Source organism: Kogia breviceps, chromosome 14 (assembly GCF_026419965.1).
Source record: "Kogia breviceps isolate mKogBre1 chromosome 14, mKogBre1 haplotype 1, whole genome shotgun sequence".
Classification (NCBI taxonomy): domain Eukaryota; kingdom Metazoa; phylum Chordata; class Mammalia; order Artiodactyla; family Physeteridae; genus Kogia; species Kogia breviceps.
Genome location: NC_081323.1, coordinates 23,444,865 through 23,472,210, shown reverse-complemented (window position 1 = coordinate 23,472,210; position 27,346 = coordinate 23,444,865). Strand labels below are relative to the sequence as shown.

The 27,346-nt window shown below is 41.7% G+C and overlaps 1 protein-coding gene across 1 annotated transcript in view; it reads right to left on the bottom strand.

Moving 5' to 3' along the window:
* Positions 1–27,346, bottom strand: part of UQCC1 (ubiquinol-cytochrome c reductase complex assembly factor 1) — a 92,611-nt gene that overhangs the window by 34,989 nt on the left and 30,276 nt on the right. Inside the window, exons 6-7 of the mRNA XM_059038094.2 lie at positions 21,878–21,935; positions 9,325–9,433 (exon numbers count right to left, since the gene is read on the bottom strand). Coding sequence (XP_058894077.1) covers positions 9,325–9,433; positions 21,878–21,935 — 167 coding nt within the window. The remainder of the gene's footprint in view (positions 1–9,324; positions 9,434–21,877; positions 21,936–27,346) is intronic.

Below are 27,346 nucleotides of genomic sequence, written 5' to 3'. Positions count from 1 at the left end.
TGTAGCACTGCAGTAATAAACACAGCTGTATCAGGCTGAAATAGTCTTTAAACTAAGTTCTTTTCCCCGTGGGGGACAGGAGGGTATGAGGTTATATGGTAAAGACTGCTTTTAACTTTTGAACGAAGAAGAATGAAAAGTCTTAAGCAATGGTGGGAACAGGAAGAAGCTGTCCCCTCATCCAACGTGCTGGCCCCATTTTAATTTACCTTAATCCCACCATTCTGCCTTTTCACCAGACCCCTCCCCCTAATGCCCTCCTCTAGAAACACATCTAGGTGTCTCCTGAATACATTTATTGGCTTTGCACAGTATAATACCACCTTTGTTAGTCTCCCAGCCCAGCCTCTCCAAGCACAGTGTTCAGTCTCGGTGTTCCTCTACTCCTAGAAAAAACATAACCAAGGAGTCTCTGAAAAATAATTGTAAAATCAACTAAGGCGAATTCAGACGATGTGGAGATAGTCAGACTCTAAATACTGGGAAAAGAAACAAATTCAGAACATTGTTAGCATTCTCGTCTATCTTTTTTTCCCCCCTTAATCTCTTATCTGTCCTGTTGAGTAGGAAACCTCTGCCGTATTGGGTTAGAAATTCTGAATAAAGGGGCCTCAGGCTTGGGACTGCGCTGAAGAAATGGAACACCTCTAGATTCAAGAAAAGCTGTCCTCTTGGTCTTTGGAAGTCTTTGGTAACAAGACAGGGGGGAAGGCACCTGCCATGAAGTTGATTTCCACTTCCCCCTCACCCCTAGAGGTATCATCATACAGTAAAGCAGACACTGGACTGGGAATCAGCATACCTAGTTTTTTGTCCTCATTTTGCTGTTTTCTAGCTGCACGACCTTGGGCAAATCAATTAACTTCTCTGGGACTCCATTTCCTCACCACAGAAGTGAGAGGGTGGGAACAAATCTATAGTCCTTAACCTGAGATGGGCATCAGAAATCTGGGGAAGTTTTTCAAAATACACACACCTGAGCACCTTCAGACCCAGAGAATCTCTGAGGCTCCCAGTCTAATGTTCTAAGGTTCATCTATCCTATAAAGTGGATTAAAAGTATAAATGATGAGAGAGCCAGGGAATCCATGAGGCAGGTCAGGGAGAGAAAAATGACACTTTTCTGGGGGGGTGGGGGGATGGGTCAGAGAAATTGAATCCAGGTGCCATAAGAGATCATTAAGTCAGTATTTGGGAGATAGTGCTGGGCAGACATTAATAATAGAAGCACATACATACACCCAACAAGTATCTGAGGGGCGACTACATTAGGTATTCTGTGTTAGGCACTAGGGATCCTAGGATCCTTATCCCATCTAATGGACGTGACCTACACAAACCCATAATTACAGTACAGCATGGTAAGTCCTATCTCAGAAGTTTGTGCAAAGTGCTGGAGGAATACAGACAAGGGAGTGGCCAAATATACTAATATTACTGGGGGGTGCTTGGAAAAGCTCCTTGGAAGAGGTACTATCCAGCTGTGTCTTACAGTGCCATGAGCAGAGGAGACAGGGTTAAGACCACTTCAGACAGAGGGAACTGCATGAACGAAGGCTCAGAAGCATAAAGGAACATGGAATATTATAGCACCAGTGAAAACGAGGCATGAGTGGAACATGTGTTAGAGTGTGTGTGTGCACACGCTCAAGCATGAACATCTGCATGTAGGAGAAGTTTGCTGGAAATTAGAGTAGAAAGGTGGGCTGGGGCCAGAATGTGAAGGCCTCTCCCCCAATTTTTCACTTTGAAAAGCTTAAAACTTATTTTTTTTTTAAGGTGTAAGAGTAATACAACAAAAGGTTGTTGTATTACAACCAAGAAGGTTCTCTGATATAACTGCAAAGGGTTCTTTATGCCATTGCTAAGAGGTTTGAATTTTGTCCCTCAGAAATTTCTAGACAGAGGAGGGATATGATCAGATGTGGGATTTAGAAAGAATACCTCTGGCAGCGTATATGGTGGCAGGTTCACTAGAGGGGGTAAGTCCAGGAACTAGTTAGGAGGCCATGTCCAATAAAGGACAGATGATGAGGAACTGACATGAAGCAATGGAACAGAGGAGAGGATAAAATCCAGAGATATTTTGGGCAGAAAAGTGACAAGACAACTGGATGCAGAGGATGAGGCAGGAGTTGAGGACACTATAAGAATTCTAGCTTGGGGGGCTAGACTGGTGGTGATGACCTTAGATGTGAGACAGGAAACACAGGAAGAACAGGTTCGTGGAGCTCTTTATCTCATCTCCTGAGTGAGATTTATTTAGGTGTAGCACTAGTGACCCCTGAAAGAGAGGTGTGGAAAATGGCTTTAGCTGTGCCCGATGCACCCAGCTCTAAGCAGTATTCTAACTATGGTACAAAAGATACCAAATGGAACAGGGCACCCAGAGAGACTGGAGGCAAAAGAAATGTGATGCATTGGAGAGGTAAACAGTTCTGCAGTGATGAGCTGAACTGGGAGTACTTAGCATGAGGAGTACTTAAGAAGGTACTAGGGGAAGGCAGGACTGTGTCATGCACTGAGTCAGCCAGGGCTTTGTAAAATGGAATTAGGTCACTGTTTCTCCTACAGAAATTCCAGGAGGTAAACTGAAGATTAAAAAGTGGATGAAATTCACTTATTTATTCAGTCAAGAAACATTTACTGAATGCCTACTAAACACAAAGCTCCACTGAGGCACCGTAGGAACACAAAGACAAACAAGTAAGAATTAGACCTCAGGAAACTCACAATCTATAATGGAACGTAAAAATGGCCACGAGAGAGATAAATGACCATGTGCATAGACAGCAGTTTCACGCTTTATTTAATTTCAAATACAGAAACGTTTATAACTTCTCTTTTAGGGACACTCCCTGAAGTGGAGTGAATCCAGTACGCCACTCAGAAGGTCACATGACCTGAGCCAACAGACTGGCATCCTGGTTGTATGCACCCAGGCATCCAGTCAGTTAGAAAACCACCTAAAGCATACACTCCATGCACTCTTGCTACCTCTTAAGGCCTGAGGATAAGAAACTTGTGTAGAGAAAGGAATGTATCTATTAGAGGTACATCTTCAGCTGGCTCAAATTCATGGGCCAATTCCAAAATGGAATTGCTCTGCCTTCTAAGAATTTAGTCTTCTCTCCCCTAATAAATAAGTATCCACTCCAACAGCTTAGGACATTTAAAAAATGTTCAAAAGAACAATTGATATTGGAAAACAAACATGTATTCTTACTTTACAAGCTTCGAGCCCATGGGATTGCTCTGTATTTACACTCCACCATTCATATTACTGGCCACAAAAACTATACCCTTAAAGTGGTCCTTGCCTTTTAAAACAATACCTTTGGCAGTGAGGTTTTTTTTTTTTTTTTGCGGTATGCGGGCCTCTCACTGCTGCGGCCTCTCCCGTTGCGGAGCACAGGCTCCAGACGCGCAGGCTCAGCGGCCATGGCTCACGGGCCCAGCCGCTCCGCGGCATGTGGGATCCTCCCAGATCGGGGTACGAACCCGTGTCCGCTGCATCGGCAGGCGGACTCCCAACCACTGCGCCACCAGGGAAGCCCTGGCAGTGAGTTTTAATTCTGACCTAGAGATGCAAAATATAGCAAAATTTTTACCTCATGGTAAAACAAAGGAGTTTGATTGAAGATTTTTGTGGGGGGAAGGAAGAGATGGGAATGGTTAATTACAGAGGTTTGGAAGGAAATTTCCAGAAAAACTAAAGTACATGTAATTCTTTTTTCTACTACCTTTTATAGATTTAAAGCTTTTCTGGTTTAGAAACATAAAGTACCTTATTTACAAATTGTTTCTTTTTAATCAAATAATTCCACTAGAAGATGAGAAATCATGGACAAAGAAAAAGAAAAATTGAGAGTGGAGACAATTTCTCATTTCTTTTTCTTCCAATATTTAAGACTAATGAGAAAACAAATGTCCTCAGAATAAAAAGGATACCTCCTCACCCTACTTTTTCCAACACTTATAGTGGGCTTCCAGAACCATCTCCTTTCATCAGATATTTGCCGGGCACACATTCAACCAAGGAGCAATGACTGGCACTTTGGAGAATACAAAGAGGGATGCGTGTGGGCTTCCCTGGTGGCGCAGTGGTTGAGAGTCCGCCTGCCGATGCAGGGGACACGGGTTTGCGCCCCGGTCCGGGAAGATCCCACATGCTGCTGAGCGGCTAGGCCGGTGAGCCATGGCCACTGAGCCTGCGCTCCGCAACGGGAGAGGCCACAACAGTGAGAGGCCTGCGTACTGCAAAAAAACAAACACACAAAAAGAGGGATGCATGTGATCCCGCTCTCCAGGAATTCACCCAGAAGGCAGTCAATACATGAATGACACTGATGCAAAACAGAAACAGTAAAAGCCAGAAGAAGGGTAAAGATAAATTATTAAGGTACTAACAGCTAGGGGAAACTGGGATTGGCTTCCAATTTGAAGTGGAGGGACACGAAGGAATTGGGGCTGGCATGTTAGGGCAATCTAGGTATATGTACCACACGAGAAAAGACACAAGACAGGGGCTTCCCTGGTGGCGCAGTGGTTGGGAGTCCGCTTGCCGATGCAGGGGACGCGGGTTTGTGCCCCGGTCTGGGAGGATCCCGCGTGCCGCGGAGCGGCTGGGCCCGTGAGCCATGGCCGCTGAGCCTGCACGTCTGGAGCCTGTGCTCCGCAACGGGAGAGGCCACAACAGTGAGAGGCCCGCATACCACAAAAACAAAAAACAAAACAAAACAAGACACAAGACAGGAAGAGCAAGATATTCAGCTTGGCTGCAGTGAAAAGTATATGAGGCAAAGATGGAATGTGATGTTCACCGAGTGCTTCCTACGTACCAGACACACGTGTAGAGGTTTCTCATATTTAAGGTTCAAGAAAAGTTGGGGAAATGAGTTTGGAAAGGTAGTCTGGAGTATGATCAGAGGACTTTACAAAGCAAAATGCTAGTTCTGAAAAGCAAAGTAGAATTTTACAAAGGAGTCCAATTTAGCCCACAGCTCCTCCACCTCTTTTGAGGCCCTCTGCACCATTCCATCAAGCAGCTCTGCTACAGAGAGAGCAGGAGACCATGAGCTGACAGGAGGTTCATCCTTACTCAGAAAAGCAGCGAGCAAGAAATCACCTGACATCCTGCTGAAGCCAACTGTCATGCCAGGGACCACTGACAGAGATAAACTTGCTTAACTAAGCCCATCCCCACCCACTCCTACCTTGTCTCCACAGTTTGGAAAGCTTAAACCTGCTTATTGTAAGCCACAAGGTGGAGATGTCTGGCAGGACAGAACTGAAAGGAAGTCATTTAGCCAGCCTAAGGTTACCATTAACACTTTGAGCCACTGCCTTGAGCTAATTTTTATGTTTGTTTTTTAAGTTTGGTTGAAATGTCACAAATGGAAAAATTAAGTAAAGCGCTCCAGTTAGCCACAAGACTGGACACACCTGGCTGCAAACCCAGCAAAAGAAAACTTACTTCATTAGTAGGAGAGGTAGAAAGTGAAATTTACATCTGAAATCTGCCTGCACCAGGAGAAAGTGCTGAGGCCAAAGGCGCTGTCTGTTTTTACAGCTGTGTCAAGTCTTAGTTCTCTACTCTTAGCAACACTCAGGAGTGAGGCAAGGGCCCAAGGAAAAATGGTCTCCAACCTCTTCAGCTGCAACTCAGCTCACAAAGGTTTTTAAGAACCAGTTAATGAAATAAAACAAGACCAGATGAGGTGATATAATGAACTTTATTTCCACAGCTAATTTATATGTTTAAATCCCAAATAATGTTTTTTTAAAAGTCAGAACACTCTAAATTACTGATGTGATTTTTGTAACCTCAAATTTAACACTTAGTTTTTATACCAGCTTCACTGATGATATATGAGGCTGCCATATTTTTCACAATAGTTGGGCTCCTAAAAAGCTGGTAAAAAGCAAATTTTTGGAAACTGAAAATTTTCTCACCAAATGAGACTGGATTTCAAAGGATTTCTCGATCCAAATTTCTAAAGTGTCATTAATTCCCATTCTCAATCTTCCCCACACAAACCCACTCAAGTAAAGTAATGGCCTCTAGGAATTCTTTGGCATAAGAAAAATCACCACTACATTGATCAGTCTTATAAATTCTACTTTTTATATGAGTTTTCGTAAAGATGCCAAATAACACAGAAATAGATTTGCAAATTACCACCTTCACATCATAGGTTTTCAAAGCTGAAAAGAAACTTGGAAATAATGTAGCCACCCACCCCCCAAGTTTTTTTTTTTTTTTTTTTTAACCAAGAAACTGAAGCAAGGGGAAGAGAAAAGACTTGCCAGCCAGGGTCAGAACCAGGCCAGACTGGCTCCCTCTGGCTGCTACTTTTCTCCAGCCACATGCCATTCTTCTCCAGCCTAACCTTCTCATTTCTTTAGGTTGTACAAACGCCAAAGACTGAGGTCCCCTCTACACACACACAGTCACACTCACAACTTAGAAGTAGCTAATATATAATTTTCTTGCCTGTAGAAAGGGTGTCCGTTTATAGCATGAGGTTGGAAAGGGAGGAGCAAATCAGTTATAACAGAAATGTAATAATATTAATTCCCCAACTCTTTCAAATCTCTATTATTTTTTATAAATTTATTCATTTATTTATTTATTGGCTGTGTTGGGTCTTCATTGCTGTGTGCGTGGTTTCTCTAGTTGCGGCGAGCGGAGGCTACTCTTCATTGTGGTGCGCGGGCTTCTCACTGTGGGGGCTTCTCTTGTTGCTCGCGGAACACGGGCTCTAGGCGCGCGGGCTCAGAAGTTGTGGCGCACCAGCTTAGTTGCTCCACGGCATGTGGGATCTTCCCAGATCACGGATCGAACCCGTGTCCCCTGCATTGGCAGGCAGATTCTTAACCACTGCGCCACCAGGGAAGTCCCTCTATTATTTTTAAATCATCTTTTATTTATAGTCTTTGTAACTAAACTTGAGCTTGGCATTTCTGTTCATGAAGACAAATTTAAGAGTCTATACTTGGGGAGCATTATGGATCATCTGAAACCCTGCTATTCAACATGTGGTTGCCCCTCCCCCACCCAGCCCCACCAGTGGAATTGGCATCACCCAAAGCTTTTTAGAAATGTAGACTCTCTGGCCTCACCAAAAACCTACTGAATCAGAATTTGTATTTTAACAAGATCCCCAGGTGAACTGTAGGCTCATTAAAGTTTGAGAAATGCTGGTCTAACACACTTCTCTATAGGACAGCATCATATGTAGAACAATTGAGATAGAAAAAAATGGTTGGATAAAATGGGAGGAAAAAAAAAGAAAGGCTAATTCCTGCAGGACTGCATTGACGTACACCTGGACCAGAGACTAATAAACCGAGTATGATCTATCTGACAAATAAGTTGGCTTTAAAACAGAATCTCAGAGGCTGAAGTTCAATTTATTCATTCACTCAACAAGTATTTATTTATCCAATGTTTACTGTGTAAACAAAAAACTGGATAAGACAGGTTTCCTGCCTTTATAAAGCATACCGTCAAGTAGAAGGGACATTATAAAGTAACATGGGAGAAGGTTCAAATTGCTGAACCTTGTGATGGAGATATATATATGTAGGTCCCAAAGGAAATTCATTTGGGGGTGGAGGTGGGGTAGAGTAAAAGGTTCCTGTGGTCCAGGAATTGGCAACCTATGACTCATTAAGCTATTCAGGTTGGGGACAGCTGTGGTCCACATGGCTCTAGTGGTCCCACTTCCAGCAGAGTTTAATCAACAGTGATAAGAAAACAGACTAACTCATAGAAGAACTACTGTGTAACTGCATGGCAGACAGCCGAGGCTTTGGCTGGCCAGGGGGTATCACTGGTCATCATTAAATGGGATGATTTGAGACTGCCAGCACTACTGTATATCCACTGTGAGCTGCCACAGAGTTGGGTAGTAAGTACTTGAGAGCATGTGGAACACTCAGCTGGATGAATAGCTTAAAGACTGCTGATCCCACTCTGGGCAGCTAAACAGCAGTAAGGTATGACAGTGAAAAAAATGAAGAAGGAAGCAAAGAGCGTAATTACAAAGACAGGTGAATACTGACTCCAAAACAGATGATTATAATGATTATGATGACGAAGATGATGATGACAGCAGCTAAAACTTTGAAATATGCTATCATCTTCTTAGAATGAACAGAAATACTAATGGTCTGCTGTCCCAGAGAAAGGCATGTAAATGTCAGTGAAGCTATCTAAAGATGAACCCATGTCTACTGTGCTTTCTGTACACACATTTCCTCCGAAGTCATGAGAATCTGAAAATACCCTCAATCCAGATTCTCAGTAGGCAACCATCATTTCCATGATTTAGTCTCAAAGACTATAATTTCACACATAGAGTGAGCACATGATACCATCAGACAATAACATAGGAAGTGTGTGAAAATAATTATAGTAGATAAAAGTAAGACATGGGAGATCTCCCACTTAATTCCCACGCAGCATGGAAAGATCTCCAAGATATATTGTTGAGTAAAAAAAAAAGTTGCGTTTAAGTGCATAGAGGATGATATCATATATAATAAAATATATACATGCAAAACCACAGAACTTTGCGCTGTAATGAAAAAACCAAATTAACCCATTTTGTGACCCTGTCTGATGGTTTGGCTTTAGATGCCCCCAAGCTAGGAGGCAATGATATGGGAAAAAACAAGGAACTACAATCTAATAAAACACGGTCTAGATACACAAAATATATAATACACACAAAGGAAGAGATTACTATTTATATAACCAATTGTATCCTAATGCTTTGGTTTTCTATTGTCATCATATTCTGTTATATACATACTACATATTCTCCTTTCTCAGGTTATTAAATATACTAATGTACCTTTTCAGTAGATAACTTGCCAAAGTATTCTAGGTTGTCAGTGATCAAGAAGCTTGTTTTTAAGTTCCTGAGGACAGTGCAGGCCCCACGCCAGGGTCTTTCCATTCAAACTAATTGTGAACTGACACACTGAACTGGTATCAAAGGCAAAGTGTCCTAAAACTGGATTATTATTATTTGATTTTATCTGTTCACCAAATCCATCCCTCCTATCACCATGATTTGGACTTAATAATCCCATCTCCATACATACGATGTACTCACACTGACAAACCATGATAATGTGTGCAAATACATAAATAAAGTGTCTGTAGCATGCCAGTCTTCACAGAGGCAGAAGTGACTCTAGGTGAATTATCACTTGACATCAGGCCATTCTAGAACAGATAAAACTTCCACTCATGTCAGGCAATCCCTCATTGGAGTTTTCCAGGACCAGAATCTGATAGCGCTCACTTACCCCCATGATTCTGCCACGCTGCTCAACATCCTCCCACATAAAATGAACTATGATACGACACATGTATTTCCCACTCCGGCCTTCCTGCTTCATTCGGACTAGACACATCCTGGGTGGGAAGAAGACATAAAGAGTCACTGGCTGTTTGCATTTTTCACATCACTCATTTCCACTGAAGGTCAGCTCATCTGAGTGATTTTAGCAAAGGGCACAGAATCAAAAAACTAGAAGTGATTTTAAAAAATCTTTTATTGAGCTATAACATAGATACTGAAAAGTACATAAATCTTAAGTGTACAGCTTGATGAATTTTTACATATAATATACACCCACATAAGTACCACTCACATCAAGACATAGATTATTTAGAGCACCTCAGAAGGCTCCCTCATACATGAAAGGGACCACTTTTAGTTGTTTAAAGATTAAGTCTGAATCCTTCATTTTACTGATGAAAACAGGAGTTCTAAAGAAGGAAAATGATTTGCCCAACACCACAGAGCAGTCTATAAAGGTGGGTATAGTACTGAGCTGTCTTTTATGGATGCCACTAGCTACATGTGGCTATTGAACACCTTAAATATGGCTAGTTCAAACTGAGATGTGGCATAAGTTTAAGATGTCAAAGATCTAGTTCAGGAAAAAAGAATATAAATATCTCAAATTTCTTACACTGCTTACATGTTGAAATATTATCAGGTATACTGAGTTAAAGAAAACCTATTATTAAAATTAGTTTCTTTTTTTCTTTTCACTTTTTTAAATGGAGCTACTAGCAACTTTTAAATGTGTAACTTGCATTATATTTCTGTCGGATAGTACCCGTCCAGAAGGCCGACTACACGATCTCTAAAGTCCCTTCCAACCTTGGGATTTGCTGATGCTGTGATTCTAAATTTGTAACCTCTGAACCCAGTTAGTGCCGAAGAAATAACACTTTGTGACAATAAAAACAGGTCATGGAAGAAGACTTGGCCACTTTATATGATACAGAGCATATTCCAAGGCAGAAACAAACTGGAGAAAGTTCAACAGTCCTTTTTCATAACATTTTTCTTTAAGTTAACCAAAGTTAGCCTCTCCACCTGAAAAGATGCTGTGTGTTTTGATGCTTAAGTGTCGTCAGAGGCCAATTCATCAACAGCAATAGTGAGGTAATGGAATTCTTCATTTATATGAAAATTCTGTAGTTTGTTAATACACCTGCCCTCTGAGGTTTAAAAGGCACAGATTTTCTCAGACCATAAACTTACTAACTGTATCAACATGGAGTGAAGTGTTTTTTGTTTCAGAGCAGTTTGTTTTATAGCCCTTACAGTCAAATGGTTATCTGGGTTGAAAAGGTAAAGCAAATTGAAGATACTTTCAAGATGCTGACTGACACTTAATTCACTCAATGGACATAAACTGAGTTCCTACTGTGCGGAGACCAGAGTGATGTTTAACAAGAGCCCAGCTTCCAAGGAGCAGTTAGTCTCCTTAGGGGAGACAAGAGCCCTAAGAGAGAATGCAGTAAGTGTCCTGAGAGGAACACAAAGTGCAATGGAGTTTGAGAGGATTACTCTTGGCTGAGTGGGATCAGGGAAAGCTTCATGGAAAATGAAACATTGTACCTGGGGCTTGGAAAGGTGAGCTGCAGTTGGACAAATAAAAGATAAAGAGAATTTCCAGCAGGTGGAACATTATGAGCAAAGACAGGGCCACGGAAAGCTCAGCACATGGACAGGGACAATACCTAGATTTTGTGGAAGGGAAGTATAGGAAACAAAAAATACGCCAGAAAGGTCATGAAGGGCTTTTAAATGTCATGCTAAAAAGTCTGGACTTCACTCAGTAGACAAAGGAGAGCCACTGAATGTTTTTCAGGAAGAAGGGGTGTAATAAGATTAGGGGTGTAATAAGACCTTGGCTTTAAGAACAGATAAGTCTCTCAGAAGTTAACCCTTTCTTTCTTCCCAGCTGGAAACCCTTTCTTTCCAAGGCTGAAAAATGACAAATTTGGTGAATATTTACTTCAGTAGAACTATGGTATTCACAATTGTCTGATCCAGAAATTTAAATTAAGTGTGCATCTACCTTTTGAGAGAAATGCAACAGCAAAGTTTGCTGCAACCTGCACCTAATTTTGCTGATACTAAGAGTTTAAAAAATATAGATTCAAGCCTGATAAATGAAAGAAGGGCAAATTCTAATTATTCCTAAAACACCATACCTAATTAGTTCAGTAGACAATTGATGACAATTTGAAAACACTATCAAATATAAAGTTCTACAGTAAATTTCATCTCACATGTTAAAGTTATAAAATCAAAACAATCAGTCTTCTCATCAACAGGAAGTGTACTGAAGATAACCATGAGTTCTACTGGGAAAATAAGATTCTGATCCACAGGGCTGTCTGTTCATCCACCATCACCAAACTCAGCTAACTAAAGGCTCAACTTATTTTCGTCCTGAATTTGTGAATCAAATTCTCTAGGTAGTTAAGGACAGAAAAGTCGTCTTGTTGTGAAGAACTTTTGTGTTTGTCCTCTTCAAGGAAAAAGCATAGCTGAAGGCTGGGGCCCACATCTTAGACAGTCAGCTGCCTGGAATTTCCAGATCAAGCTGAAGGTCAATTCTTTGGGTACCTAACCTTGAAGCCTACAAGTTCAGTCTACTCCTTTCTTTGTTTAGTAAATGTTTTGAATAGATAATACATGCACATGTTAAAAAAAAGTTAAGTCCCCTTCCTACCCACATCTCCCAATCACCAGGTTCCTCTCCCTAAGGCAACCACAGTTAGCAGCTTCTTAGGAAACCTTCCACATGTAATCTATATATATACCAACTTAGTGTATATGTACTCTTTTTACATAAATAGTAGCTTCCCTTTTCTCCCCATTTTCCACAATGGTAGCATTCTACACACACTTTTCTTATGTTGAAAAAACAATCTGTTACAGAAGGATGGTGGTGAAGAAATCTCAACTTCAACTCTGTGTTTCATCCACAGATACTACAGTCACCCCAGTGAAACCCTTTTTAGGATAATAGAGTCGTAGTAATTTATTTGGCAGTTGTTAGGGTAACATCTGATCCAGGCTGAATTCAGCTTATCTGGCAATTTTTTCCTATTCTAATAAGACTAAGAAATAGGAAGAAAGAAAAAAAAAAAAACCTTTAATAGCAAAAATGGACAAGTGCTGTAATGAATAGCTAACACAACTATGTGGCAGGCACTGTGCTAAGTGATTCAGATACATTATTTCATTTAATCCTTACAACAACTACAGGAGGCTGGTATTCTTACTGTCCCCACTTTATAGTTGAGGAAACTGAGTCTTACAGAAGTAACTTGCCCAGAGTTACAAAACTTGTTAAGTGTCAAAGCTGAGATCTGAACCCTGATAATCTGATCCCAGAATTAGACTGTTTTTCTGCCTCTTTAATGACTAGAACGAACCTTCCAGAATCCATTTACTTTGTTTTTCATTTAATCCTCACAAGGGCAATAATTTAAGTTTCAAAACTAGCATCATATTAGAAATAAAATATCAGAAGGGAAAAGACTGGCTAACCTGAGGCAAACACACCTACAACAGCAAAAAGTAACTGCTGGCAGACTAAAAGGAAAGAACCTAAAAATGTATTTAAAACAAACACACCAGCAGTTCATCATGGAGGCTATAGCTACGAGTACAACTCAAAGAAGGCAGCCTGACAAAATACAGTTGAGAGTTATCAGAACCGGGACTTCCCTGGTGATCCAGTGGTTAAGACTCCACGCTCCGAATGCATGGGGCCCGGGTTCGATCCCTGGTCAGGGAACTAGATCTGGCATGCAGCAACTAAGACCCAGCACAGCCAAATAAATAAATAATTTTTTTTTTTTTTTTTTTTTTTTTTTTTTTTTTTTTTTTTTTTTTTTTAGAAAAAGAGTTACCAGGACCTCCTGAATGATCCAGAATAGGTTAAAGTATGTTGGAAGGTGAAAAGAAAATGAGTAAAACAAGTTCAAAATGGTAAACAAAAAAGATTTGATGGTCCTGGTACCCACTACAAAACAAAGCCAACACGTGTCACAGGCTCTGACCATAATACAATAATGTTTGAGTCATTAAGTAAACTATTCCACAATTGAGAATACTAGGTTTAAATAAAAGATCAGGACAGCTTTACTTCAATTTACATCATGGATGCATTCCTCATAACAAATGCTTAAATTAAATGTTGCGGCTTTACTTCAACTTACATCATGGATGCATTCGTCATAATAAATGCTTAAATTAAATGTTGAGAGGTCAAATTACATTTTGCCACTGATTAAACTTCATAATTTCAGAGCTGTTCTGGGGGAGAAGAGGAAGGGGGAGAGGGGAGACTTCAATGTTAAAACATAATAAAAATTGCCCTTAAGAATGCAAAAGAAACTTTAAAAAGAGACAATATTCCACTCAAACCTAAAACTGCTCTAAAAAATAAAGTCTATTTTTTAGTCTTTTTAGAAAGAGACAATCTAGTAATTTTTAAATTCTTGTATTAAATAATTAATTTAATCATTCATTTAACAAGTATCTACTTAGTACCTACTCCGAGTAAGACTTAATCTATGCATAAACTACTCTCTGTTTAGGAGCAATTCCAGTCGCCCCTCCCGAGTTTGATGATGTTCTTAACCCACAATTTATTATTGAGGTTTTGAGCTTCACAGTACTATCCTTGTCTCTCAGTGATTCCAGTGCCCCATAAATAATACTGATCTCTTTTACATATAAGGAAAGCAAATAACCCAGTTAGCAAAGTAAAGGAAAAAAAGGAGTGTTCAAACCCTAGTCTGATGGTTCTCTAATATCTAAAAGACAGGGGGAAAGGGAAGAAAGACTCATTCACTAGGAGTCTCAAAATATAAAGGGCTAAGATTTAAATTTTGCCTTATGGCAAATAGTAATAATGATTATTACCATTTATTAAGACCTCCAATATGAGACTTGTCACTGTAAGATGCATTTTCATTCACCATCTCTTTCAATGTACATCACCATCTAAGTATAACTGTCCCCATTTCACAGGAAAGAAAACTGACACTCTGAGGAGGTTAAGTACCTAAAGGTTGCTCAGTGAAGGACAGGGGAGCTGGAGTGAAGCCTGGGCTCTCCCTCTCTCCCTCAAGCCACAGTGCCTCCCAGGGCAGTGTCAGTATTGACTGCTCCCCCATCCCGTGACAGCACAGCTCCAAGGGCCTCTTCCTGCTAGGTCAGACTTGGAGGAAGACAACAACACTGCCTGCAGAGTTCAAAGGAAGGAGAGTTTCCTAGCCACGCTTTCCTCCTCTCTGCCTAAATCTGGGAGGGAAGAATTCTTGTTATTCCTGACTCTGACCTCCTGCCATGTCCTGGCAGCTCTCAGCATCCTGTCTCACTTGCTCTGCTTGGGCCTTCTGACAATGCCAGTTGCGTTTTGGCCTTGTTTCTCCCTCATGGTAGTTTATAAGCCGCTCAGAGAGGATCTGACTTTGTATTCAATGAAGACTAGTGGGCACTTGGGCAGGTCTGTCACTCTGGCTGCTATGAAGGAATCCCAAAGGGACTTTCACGTAGCTTGTTTCCCTTACTCCGCCACCGGCTGGGGCCAAGAAAGCAGAGCTGACATGGCCACACTCAAGTCTCAGCAGTTTGCTAATGAATGAGTTTATTTATTTGTGAGCTGGCACGCTGACCCTTTCCTGGGGCTGTGTGCATGGCTATCTCCACTTGGTTTCCTAAACTCCCTCCCCACCAAGCCAACCCTTTATGTGGGGAGCATGAGGGCCACAGGACAGTCTGTGGGCAAGCAGACAAGTGGGGCAAGGCACTTCCTTAAGCCATCTCACCTGACAGAGAGCCTCCTCCAAGAGCTACACCTGGCCTGTGGCCTGCCTGTCAGATCCAATATAACGAGCAAGCTCCTAGGGAGCAGGTACCAATGCTCCTAGGTTGTGCAATGTTGGTAAAATGATGCTGCGTAGGCCTTTGGTTTGGGAAAAAAGCTACGCGCGCGCATGCGTGCGTGCGTGCGTGCGTGCGTGTGTGTGTGTTTAAACAGAGCGACTCTGGCTGGGGGAGGCAGAGAGAGGATGTGCACATGGCCTGGGCTCACCATATATAGCAGGTCTGGAGCTGCTGGAATCCAGCATGAGCTCGAAAGCCCTACAGCTACATCAGAACTGCTGTGGTGGTGTTAAAGAGCCCTCTTGAAAAGGCCAGGAGTGTCTGCCAGGGCAGTTCTCTGGCTGGACTGAGACTGGACCCAGTCTGTTTTCCAACCCCTTCTACCTCCACACTTTACTTCTTTCTCTTCGTTCCCAGAGGCTTCTTCCCTTAGGCTTATAAAAATGTTCCAGTGTTTCCCCATCTTAAAACAAATAACGATATGCTTCCCCCCTCCATCCTGTTTCTCCCTCTAGTGATCATCCTCTCATCTTTCTTTCTCACTTGGGACATCTTAAAAAGTAGTTTACAATTAATTCTTCCTCTCCTAATAACTCCTCAAGACCCCATGTCCTCTAGTTCTAGACCCCAGAGGGCCAATGCAACTGCTTTCTTTGACTATCCCCAGGCTGCCTCCCTTCCCTGTGCTCCATTAGATCTGTATGTCTGCTTATCAAACACGGCCCTTGGCACCCTGTACTATTTTCAGGTTTACTTGTTGCCTCTCCCAGGACACAGACAGTGAGTGCTAAGAAACACAGTTTCATACAGTTCCTGGTCGGTGGTATGCAGTTCAAATTCAGGGCCACGGACTCCCATCCCACAACCACCGAAAGGGGACACACACGCAGGAAGCAAAGTGTTGCAGAAGGAGCAGTTCACAGAGTCAGTTTTGGATTTGAGCCTCGGATCCTCCATTACTGATAAAGAGGCCTGTGAAAAATCCTTTAAAATTGCCAAGATCATCTCCCCATTTGTAAAATGAGGGAACTGGACTAGATCTGCGGTTTTTAAACTGTGCTCTGAGTTTCCAGGGAGCTACGTAAGGGTTCCTTACCAGTGGGCGTGTTGGGAAGACCTGAAGTGAGGTCATTCCCACTTCTTCAACCCAACTAGCAATCCTTTTATCTATTCATACACTGTGGCTGAGCATAAAAGCTCATCTGTAAAAAGGGCTCTGCTGGTTAATAGATGGAAACCCATGAGGTCACACTGCCTGCAATGCTTTTTCATCCACTCTTTGACTTGCTAACTTCTACTCATTATTCAGGGGTCAGTTTAAATGTCATCTCTTCAGTGAAGCCCTCCCTGAGTGAGCCACACCCCCTCAACTAAGTTACGTAACCCTCTTCCCCCACAGAGCCCTGTCACTTACTCTCACAGCACTCATCCCAGTTGTATTTTTTAAAATAAATTTATTTATTTATTCATTTATTTATTTTTGGCTGAGTTGGGTCTTTGTTGCTGTGCGTGGGCTTTCTCTAGTTGTGGTGAGCAGGGGGTACTCTTTGTTGCAGTGCACGGGCTTCTCATTGTGGTGGCTTCTCTTGATGCGGAGCATGGGCTCTAGGCGTGTGGGCTCAGTAGTTGTGGCTCGTGGGCTCTAGAGCACAGGCTCAGTAGTTGTGGTGCACAGGCTTAGCTGTTCTGTGGCATGTGGGATCTTCCCGGACCAGGGCTCGAACCTGTGTCCCCTGCATTAGCAGGCAGATTCTTAACCACTGCACCACCAGGGAAGCCCCCAGTTGTATTTTATTAATGATTTCTTTCAGGTTTCTCTCCCACAACCTCAGCCCTATGAGGGCAGGGAACAAATTTGCTGCATACCGTAGGTTCAATTAGAAAACAAATGCTGTAATTTTATGGATTTATGTTTAAGAATAAGCAGGTACTTAACTAAGTAATAAATAGTATTACTAATATTAAATATTATTCGTATTAATAATTATTTAATTAGATACTTCAGTAGTTTTAGTTACCAATGAGGAAAGCAACTTAAAGCAACTCAAAGTTAGCCAGACCCATACTTGAATTTCCTCTCTACCATGTACTAACTAGTTCTGTGGCCAAGCTGTCTGAGTGCTCTCAGTCTTTGATCTCTCATGTAAACAGGAATAAAGCAGTTATAAGAATGTGTGAGATAATATAAGTAAATAATTTTTAATATAGTACTGTAAAGGACCTAGTAGTTATTATATTTATGATATACCTGACTTTAAAATAATTTTTAAAAATACAAACTGCATTTTCCTCTCCACTCTACCTCCATCATAGGCATATTCTAATTTTTTTTTTTAAACGAAATGCACTCTAATTTATTTTATTTATTTTATTCATGGCTGTGCTGGGTCTTCGTTTCTATGCGAGGGCTTTCTCTAGTTGTGGCAAGCGGGGGCCACTCTTCATCGCGGTGTGCAGGCCTCTCACTATCGTGGCCTCTCTTGTTGCGGAGCACAGGCTCCAGACGCACAGGCTCAGTAATTGTGGCTCACGGGCCCAGCTGCTCCACGGCATGTGGGATCTTCCCAGACCAGGGCTCAAACCCGTGTCCCCTGCATTGGCAGGCAGATTCTCAACCACTGTGCCACCAGGGAAACCCGGGCATATTCTAATTTTATTTGTTCCATTCCATTTTCTAAAATTAATTTCTGCATCTATCACATACTAGTGTTCCATGACAAATTTTAAAATGGGGGTCTCTGCAAATCTATTAATACTTAGAACACCAACATAAATTCTACCTACATACATCTCACCCCCCAGGGAAACTTAAGTAGGTGCAGAGCTTTTGCCACTAACAGGCAGTGGCCCCAACCCTTCCAATTGCCATAGGAGCCAAGTCAGATCTGAGGCCATAGATTATTTAATCAACATTTATCGAGCCGAAGAAATACCTCATTTTCATATCTCTCCAAAAGGAAAATAAATATAATTCTTGGCCTCAATAAATTCACCATCCACAAGGAAGATTGATACATATACGATAAAATATAAAAATGTTATGTGATGAGTGCTATAAGAGAGGTATCCAAAATATTCAAGGAACTCAGAAGAGGAACTAACTCTGCCTTCAGAGGGAAGGGAAGGCTTCAAAGCAGAGATATCTGAGTTGGATATTGAACAAAAAATAGGAGTTTGTCAGGTAGAGAGGAAGGAGAAGGACTTTCTAGGCAGAAGAAAGCTTTGTGCAGAAGACCTGAAATTTCTATTACATAGTTTAATTTTTTCTTGCAGGGGAGGGAGTGATGGTGGTAGTGGTACCTAGAACGGCACCAGACGAGAGTGGTAAAGGTGGCATATTTGGTGGGATATGAATGCCATGCTAGGAAACATACTTTATCCTGAGAACAATGGAGAATATTAAGGAGAGAGAGTGTGTGTGTGTGTATACTAATCCAATTTGTATTGAGAAGACCAATGGCACAGGAAGAGGGAAATGGAGGCCAAACACCAGTTTTCAGGTACTGTTACTTGTAACCCAGTGAAATAAATTTAGTGGGTGACATCTTGAATTTGTTTTAAATGAATTCAAATGGAGTAGAAAATATCAGACATTATCTGACATTGTAAGGATAAGTTTTATAAAACTTTTGTGTCAGATACATGTGTGTGTTCTAGACTGCAAGGTAAAATGCATTTGTTACTATGGGTCATGGTCAAAAAAGTTTCAGATGGTGAAACTGGTGCCTGACCAGATGAAGCGAGTGAGGGAAAAGTCAAGAAGGCTTCCCAGGTTTCTGGTATGGGTACCTGAATGGATCACAATGCCACTGTCCCAGATAGGGAACAAAGTAGGAGGCTGACTTTTATCAAGTCCACATGGGAATGCTGGAAACCCCACACAGCAACCTCTCTCAGCATTTTTTCAGTAGCCATGGTGAATACTAATCTTGTTCAGCAAAGACAAAGGACACATAGTCACCGAAGCTGCAAGCTCACAAGAATATACAATTCATAAGGGCCTTCTAGGAACTGGAGGAGTCCCAGTCCTAAATCCCAATACACATAAAAACTTGGGAACCAGAGAAAGCAGACAGGATAAGGGAAACATCAACACCTCTTCCAGGGAACTAACAGGATATGAGAAATCCTCTCTCTATTCTGAGAGCCAACAGGGAGTCATCACCCTTGGGAACCTAAGCAAGCTTTCTGTAAAGTCCACTGCCAGGGTATTCTAGTTTTGTGGGGGTTTTTTTTTCCACGGGGCGGGGCGGGGGGATTCTATTTTTATGACTGCTTTCTAAGCCTCCCCACCTCTTCCTCACACTACCACCCACAGGAGGTATTTCAACCCTGCACATCCCTAGCAAGTCCACTGAGCCTTGTAATACTGGATTTGGTGATCCCTCACTTACCCTCCTGGAGCTTCGGGCTAAGAAAACAGGACTTAGAAGAGCATAGCTTTTCTGCAGACTTGGGCTGGATCTCTTATTCCCTCTAAGAATCCTATCCCCTAGAAGAGAGTTTCCCCAATTCTTCTTGGAGGATCACAGCACAGTTGGACACTAAAGTAACTTTCTGGTGACCCTTTCCACTACATTCCTCCACAAACCAGCCCTGAGTGCTTCAGACAACTTGGCTGCCCTCAAATACTGCATGTTCTTGTACATGTCCTATGTCTTGCTCCTAATAATTCCCTCAACTCAAATGCCCTCCTTTTCTCTGACAGAAATTCTACTCACCCTTCATGGTACATCTCAAATGTCACCTCTACCACAGAGCAACTCTTTATCCATACTCCCTCATCCACCAAATTTGGATTTAGTCACACCTCCTTGTCCTTCCATAGTGTCTGCTTATGCCTTGGGCACAGCACTGCTTTCCTTGTCATCCATTACAGGCAATTGTACTGTGCCTGATTTCCACTGGACTAAGTTTCTTGAAGGTGCACACCATGTCATATCCTACTCTCCAGTGCCCCCCAGTCCTTAACACAATAAGAGTTTGCTGATTCATCCCACTGAAGCCCGCAGATCATGAGAACCAAGGAGGAAGGATGGAGGGGACACCAAGCATAGACAGGCCTCCCTCCCCCTACTTAACTGGTGGTGGTACTCCCCACTCCTCTGAGAAATTAAACCAACCTCAGCAAGGAAGGCTCAGCAGGCACATTTGGAAATGGTGGCTAAATGGAAAGAACTACAAGTAGTTTCAAGGTTCTCTCAGCTGCTAGTAGTCAGGTATTGACCTTGGGATGTGGTCACAAGGATTATATTTTTTATTTTGCCATCCACTCCCTCTAACACTCTGATACCTCTGGCTATTGGGCAATAAAGAGTCTTTCATTCTGACTCTGAATATTATCTTTGAGCTCCTCTGGGAACAGCCTAGCCTCCTCTCAACCCTCCCACCTTTCCAGTGAGTAATTCCACAGGGCCACCTCTGCAGTCCTCTCCTCTTGAAAAAGTAGTTTTCCTCTCAGTACATCCAGCTGTCCGCCCTGAACCTTTTTCTAACCTTCACCATTCAGACAGAAGGTGGTTGGCCTTCTTAGCTGCCTGACTAAAAGACATGGCACATTTCAAGGGTTTTGATAGTTGCAGCTTCCTCTGTGATCCTACAGGCACTACTTACTCAGATTTATTACAAAACTTAGCCAGTCCAATTTATAACTGGCTATTATATATGTCTTATCTCCCTCACTAGACTGTGAGCTTCCTGACATAGCTTACTGACTGCCCAGGACACAGTGTACACTCAACAAACTACCGGCTTAGGAAAAAACAACATGAACTGCCACCTTAGGCCCTTTAGCCAATCTCACTGACTATGTGAGTTCAGAAGAAATATTTCAGAGGTGATCAAAACCAAAAAGTCTTTATATAGTAGTCAGTCCTGTGATGCAAACCTCAGCTGAAGGCAGTCTCAAACAAGGGTCCTTTTGACAGGGCAACCATTCCCCACGTTCCTCAGATACTCACTACGGTCAAAGTAGTAAACTTAGTTCTCCAGAATTTACTTTCCCAAGATCTGGCAGTTCAATAAATAGTCCCCAGCCCCCACTTCAACGTCTCTCCTATATCCTTCTGACCTTTAATACTGTGTAACATTAGATGAAAAATTGATTTTTTTGGCTACTTAATTTGCAGTTGAAGAAAAAATATACTGTTTAAGGTGTTAAATATTTTTACATGCAACAAACCTGGCATGAATCTAACCTGTATGCACATTTTAGAGGTACAGGCGTAAATGTCAGTGCTATAATTTGTTATAGGTTTCTGATGACCAGCAATGAAAATGACCACGGATGCTCACAATTCAAACCACTTTTACGTAAATGTGAACTTTCCTAAAACAGCGAAGGGAAAGAACTTTCCACCCAAGCTCATAGGGTCTCTTACAGATACTGATAGCATTGTTCACTGGGTTAGGTGTTCTTTGAGAAAATCCTACAAATATTAGTTTCTTTCTGGGACTATGCTTTGACCTTTAATAAAAAAATGTGCTACAAGACACCAGTTATTAAAATGAAAGGAACAGCTTTTAATGCCTGAACAACTGCGATTTCATATAATCAGCCCTGTTGAAGGCTATACCTTAACAAGTCAACAGTGTTTTTTTTAAAAAAAATACATTTGGTGACTTCACTTAAATTGCTCACTTACCAGACATGAAGTAGAGTTATAAGAAACCATGAATTGAATGTATCAGGCATCTGACACCCTAGAAAATAACAATAAAGTATAAATATGTGAAGGTTTAGAAGAGGAATATGGACTATATTTGAAATATCAGTAGGAATTTGTTCAACTAAAATATATGGTAGTCACAGTGCTCTCTGATTCTGCTATCATAGAGAAGGCCAATGGAACCACAAGACAAGCCCAGGCGTTGATAGAGCATTGAATGCAGTCAGAGAAACAGGCTGCTAGTTCCAGCCCTGTTACCACCTTGCTGTGTGGACTTGGGAAAGTCACTTCTCTTCTCTGAGCCTCAGTTTTCTCACTTTGTATAATGAGGCCTGAACGATCTTTATAATTCCTTCCAACTGTGATTCAATGTTATTTTCCCCTCCTGGTCTCCAATTCTTCTGGAAAGCTAGGCAGACACCACCTTACCTACCCCACTTAACTAGAGGCTTTTTTTCACTTGAGCCCTGCTGAGAAATGTAAGTTCTTCTTGTCCATCTCCCTTTCCTGTTTTCTTTCTCTAAGGTGACCCAATGGGTATGTTAAATGACTCAACCAAAATAAATGATCAGAAGAAGCAGGACTCTAGGGAGCTACAGTTGAATAAGAAAGCAGATAATATCTAATGAAAGGTTGTTCATCACCCCCAGGAATGACAAACCTGGTAGGGCTTCTCCTTGATTTAAGAAACCAACAATCAGCTCAGAGCTTAGACATCCAAGCCTCTCAATTCTCAGATCTCTAAGAAATGCCTCTGGCTGGATAAGGGGTCCCCCACAGAATATGCCCTCCTTATTACACAGCAGGGAGAAAAGCTGGAGCAAGAGGATAAAGAAAAAAGAGAGGGCTTCCCTGGTAGTGCAGTGGTTAGGAATCCGCCTGCCAATGCAGGGGACACAGGTTCGAGCCCTGGTCCGGGAAGATCTCACATGCCGCGGAGCAACTAAGCCCGGGCACCACAACTACTGAGCCTGCGCTCTAGAGTCCGCGTGCCACAACTACTGAAGCCTGCGAGCCTAGAGCCCGTGCTCCACAACAAGAGAAGCCACCTCAATGAGAAGCCCGAGCACCACAATGAAGAGTATCCCCCGCTCACTGCAACTAGGGAAAGCCCGCGGGCAGCAATGAAAACCCAACACGGCCAAAAATAAATAAATAAAACAAATAAATTTATATAAATAAATAAATAAATAAGAGAATCAGTGGGAAACTTGGGCCCTTAGAGTAGAATCTCTCCTTTGGAGTAATGACTCAAGAAGGAAGTAGTATCTTCTGCTCTTCAGCAACCAAAGTATACAATGTACTACATGATAACAAATAAGGGCCACTAAGATAGAAAACACAGAGCAGGACCCCTGTGAGGTACACTAACAACGCCAATAATAATAAAGAGCTATAATTCATTGTGTGCTTACTATGTGTCAAAAATAATGGGTACCTTACAGGCATTAGTTCAATGACGCCTCCTAACATTCCTAAGAGGTGGGTATTGATATTATCCGCATTTGACAGGTGAGAAAACTGACTTAGAGAGATCATGACAATTGCCCAAGGTCACACAGCTATGAAATGAGACATCTGGGATCAAATTCAGATCTGCTTGATTCCATACACTGTTGGCTTAATCGCTAACTGCCTCTCTAATACTAGTATCAGAAACTAACATTCACTAAGGGTCCATACTTCCTGTCAGGTCCACCGTTAGTTATGTCAATACATTATCTCACTTAATCCTCACTTTAACCCTGAAGGAAGGCATTATAAGCCTCATTCTAGAGATAAGGAAACGGGCTCGAAAAGGCTAAGTAACTTGCGGGCAGCCACAATATTAAAAAGCTAGTGGCTGGGCTGGGATTTCAGTCCAGGTCTGTCACAAACTGACACCAAAATACTCTGGTGAGCTTACTGGGAGGTGCCCAGCAGCTGTCAAGTGGACTTCCTCTTGGAGCCCAGCAGGAGGGAGGTGAAGGCTGGCCTGGCTAGCCATTCAGCTATTAAGACACATGCCATCTGAGAGTGGGCCAACCACCCTCCACCTAGAACAGGAACAGCCACGAGAAGCTCGCAAGCCCAGATCTAAAGTTGGGTCTTTTTTGGATGCTCGAACAAAACATTAAAAAGAAAAGTTTTCTTGGAAGTCTGTCTTTCAATCTGGAAAATGAAATTTGGCTGCTTCTAAAGGACAATCTGTTCAGTTGCTACCTCTACATCAAAGCTTCTCAGCAGCCTCCAGGAGCCTTTCCAATTTTCTCAAAGAGGGAATCAGTTCTTCGGCTGGAAAGCACAGACACACAGACAGGCCAGCAACTGGACTTGGGTCACAATTTTCCCGCTGGGGGTCAGCTCAGGGCTGAGGATGGGAAAGGAGCTGGCATATGACTGACTCCCTGTACCCACTGGGGTCAGAACAGAAACCCACGGGGTAAAGCCCTAAAAAACAAGACCACTGAAAGTTTGACTGTGAGCAACTCAACAACATAGCAGACTCTTTAGCTTCATGAAATGTCTTTAAACACTTCAAAGTTAAAACCTGCTATAGGGTCTTGCCATGAGCACACTCTTGCTCCAGTACACACTCAGTGCACTATTTTCTGAGGCTAGGTACTTTCCTGCTCAACATCAAGTTGGATAAAATTAAATAATTCATTACTATTATGAGGCAGCAGTATTAACATAGTTGTTTGTTTAACGCAGACACCAGGGTCAGATATCCTGATTCAAAACCTTAACTCTACCTCTTTCTTGGTATGTGACTCTGGGTAAAGTTACTTTACCTCCCAGTGCCTCAGTTTTCTTCTCTGTAAAAATGGGAAAACAAGAGAACCTACCTTACAGGATTCTTGTGAGGATTAAACGAGATAAGGCCTGTAGAACGTTTAACAAGGTAGTTAGTATTTAATAGGTACTCAATAAATATTCACTATTGTTGTTTTTTAGTGAATTGTTTAAACACTAGGGTTTAAATTATCTTTGAAAAAACTCACTATTTAAGACTGCATCAATAAAATGATGAACTTCAATCTTTTTTTTTCAAGTTTTAAAAAATATATTTATCATACACTTACACAAAATTGATATATTTGATAGCTGAGTATTAGTAGCAGAAAGAGAGAAAGGTAGAACCTCAATTTTATTAACTCAAAATTTATTCACTAAGGAGCCTCCTCTCCAAGGTATGAACTCTTAAGGGCTAAAAACAAAGCAGTCTGCAGACAACAGTGTGGTATTAAACACAAGCTTTATTCATTGGCTGGACGACTCTGCCCCTAAGTGCTCTTTATAATAGAAATGATCTCCAAAAGCCCAGTTAGCAAACACCGCCCGCTCACAGAGGGTACGCTCATTTATGCCACAATGACATCATCAGAACATCTTGGAAACAAGAGCTGGCTCTTAAGGTATCTCACCAGTCAGAATCCCCAATATCTAGGTCTCTGGATCAAGGCGTCTGAACACTTTGGCTCTGACATGACAGAGTATCTATAACTTTGACATTTTGTGAGGGCCTGTCCAAGAGGCTAATAGGCATATTGTTTACTGAGTAAAGAACTCAATCTTCATGAAACGTAACTGGTCTCACTTTTGTTGGAAGAGTGAGAATGACACTGACCAGCTACCTGGGACTCTCTATCCTTTTAAAAAGCTACTGAATTCTCAGGACTCTAAAAGTCAAGCCCTAAAATACCAAAAATCCAAGGGAGCAATAGCCACTTTAAAGATGTAATCTTAGAAAGCAATATATCTATACACATTCTCTTCTTTTACCCCAAACCTGTCTGGCCTACTCTTTAGAATCCAAGATGCAAGAAAGTCAGTCTCATTATTTTATAGATATTCTTTAATCTGCCTCTAAGTGGTACTTTTCAGATTTGCTCCCTTTTTTATTCACTGGCCACAGTTTGGAACCACTTTGGTTTGATTCTGAAATTTAATCTAACCACAAATGACAAAGATGGACCACAAGGGAGCATAATACAAAGGAACATGATATAGGTCTAAAAGGTAATTCTCAAAGTGAGTCTTAGAAAACCTGAAGTAAGAGTGGTGTCACTGAAAAATGTGACATCAGATAACTACTTCAAAGGGCAAGGCTAGGACAAAGCTCACTGAGATGTACACACTCTAATATACAAAAACATCAGTTCACAATACTAACAGAACATCTCACAGAGGTAGTTCTCATTTTAAAACTATAAAATAGGGCTTCCCCAGTGGCGCAGTGGTTAAGAATCCACCTGCCAATGCAGGGGACACAGGTTCGAGGCCTGGTCCGGGAAGATCCCACATGCCGCGGAGCAACTAAGCCCATGCGCCACAACTACTGAGCCTGCGCTCTAGAGCTCGTGTGCCACAACTACTGAGCCTGCGTGCCACAACTACCGAAGCCCGCATACCTAGAGCCCGTGCTCCACAACAAGAGAAGCCACCGCAATGAGAAGCCCGCGCACCGCAATGAAGATTAGCCCCCACTCGCCGCAGGTAGAGAAAGCCCGTGCGCAGCAACGAAGACCCAACGCAGCCAAAAATAAAAATAAATAATAAATAAAAACTTTAAAAAGTAAAAAGTTAAAAAAAACTATAAAATACAAAAAATTATAAAACACAAAAATATTAAAATGGATTACAATTTCTATTTTGCAGTTATTTTCATTCACAGGCAATATGTTACAGTAGAAAAACTCCTGGATTTTAAGCCAGATGACACAGGATCAGGGCTTGACTAAGCAACCCTGGGCAAATCACTTAGCCTTTTTATAAGTTTCAATTGTTTCTGAAAACAAAAGAAAAATGAAAATAAGAATACAAGCCCTTCCGGTCTCACAACGTTTTGTAATTCCTAAATGAGACAAAAGTAAAAGCATACCATGTAAGTGTGAATTATTAAAATATAATAGTTAATAATTTTAATAAATTTTTATTTTTATAAGTAGTTTATAACAGATTATAAATTGAAGAATGATATATTAACTTAAATATGTAATAAGTCTCATTATTCAAGAATCTTCAATAATGAGGATTAACTAAACAAAGATAGCTAGTAAACATCCTTTCAAAATAATTATAATAAGTTTATGAGTTATTTAATATTAAATAGATGTGTAGGATGAGGTGTTTTGTGTGTGTGTGGTACGCGGGCCTCTCACTGTTGTGGCCTCTCCCGTTGTGGAGCACAAGCTCCAGACGCACAGGCTCCGTGGCTATGGCTCACGGTCCCAGCCACTCTGTGGCATGTGGGATCTTCCTGGACCGGGGCACAAACCCATGTCCCCTGCATCGGCAGGCGGACTCTCAACCACTGCGCCACCAGGGAAGCCCCTCCTTGTTTGTAAATCTCTAACAATTTCTTACTTTAGGAGAAATTAGTCTGAAAAGAGAAAATTTTCTTTCTCTACCTGATGAAGAGACTATTAATATTAGAAACTGGATTTTTCTTAAGTGGTTTCT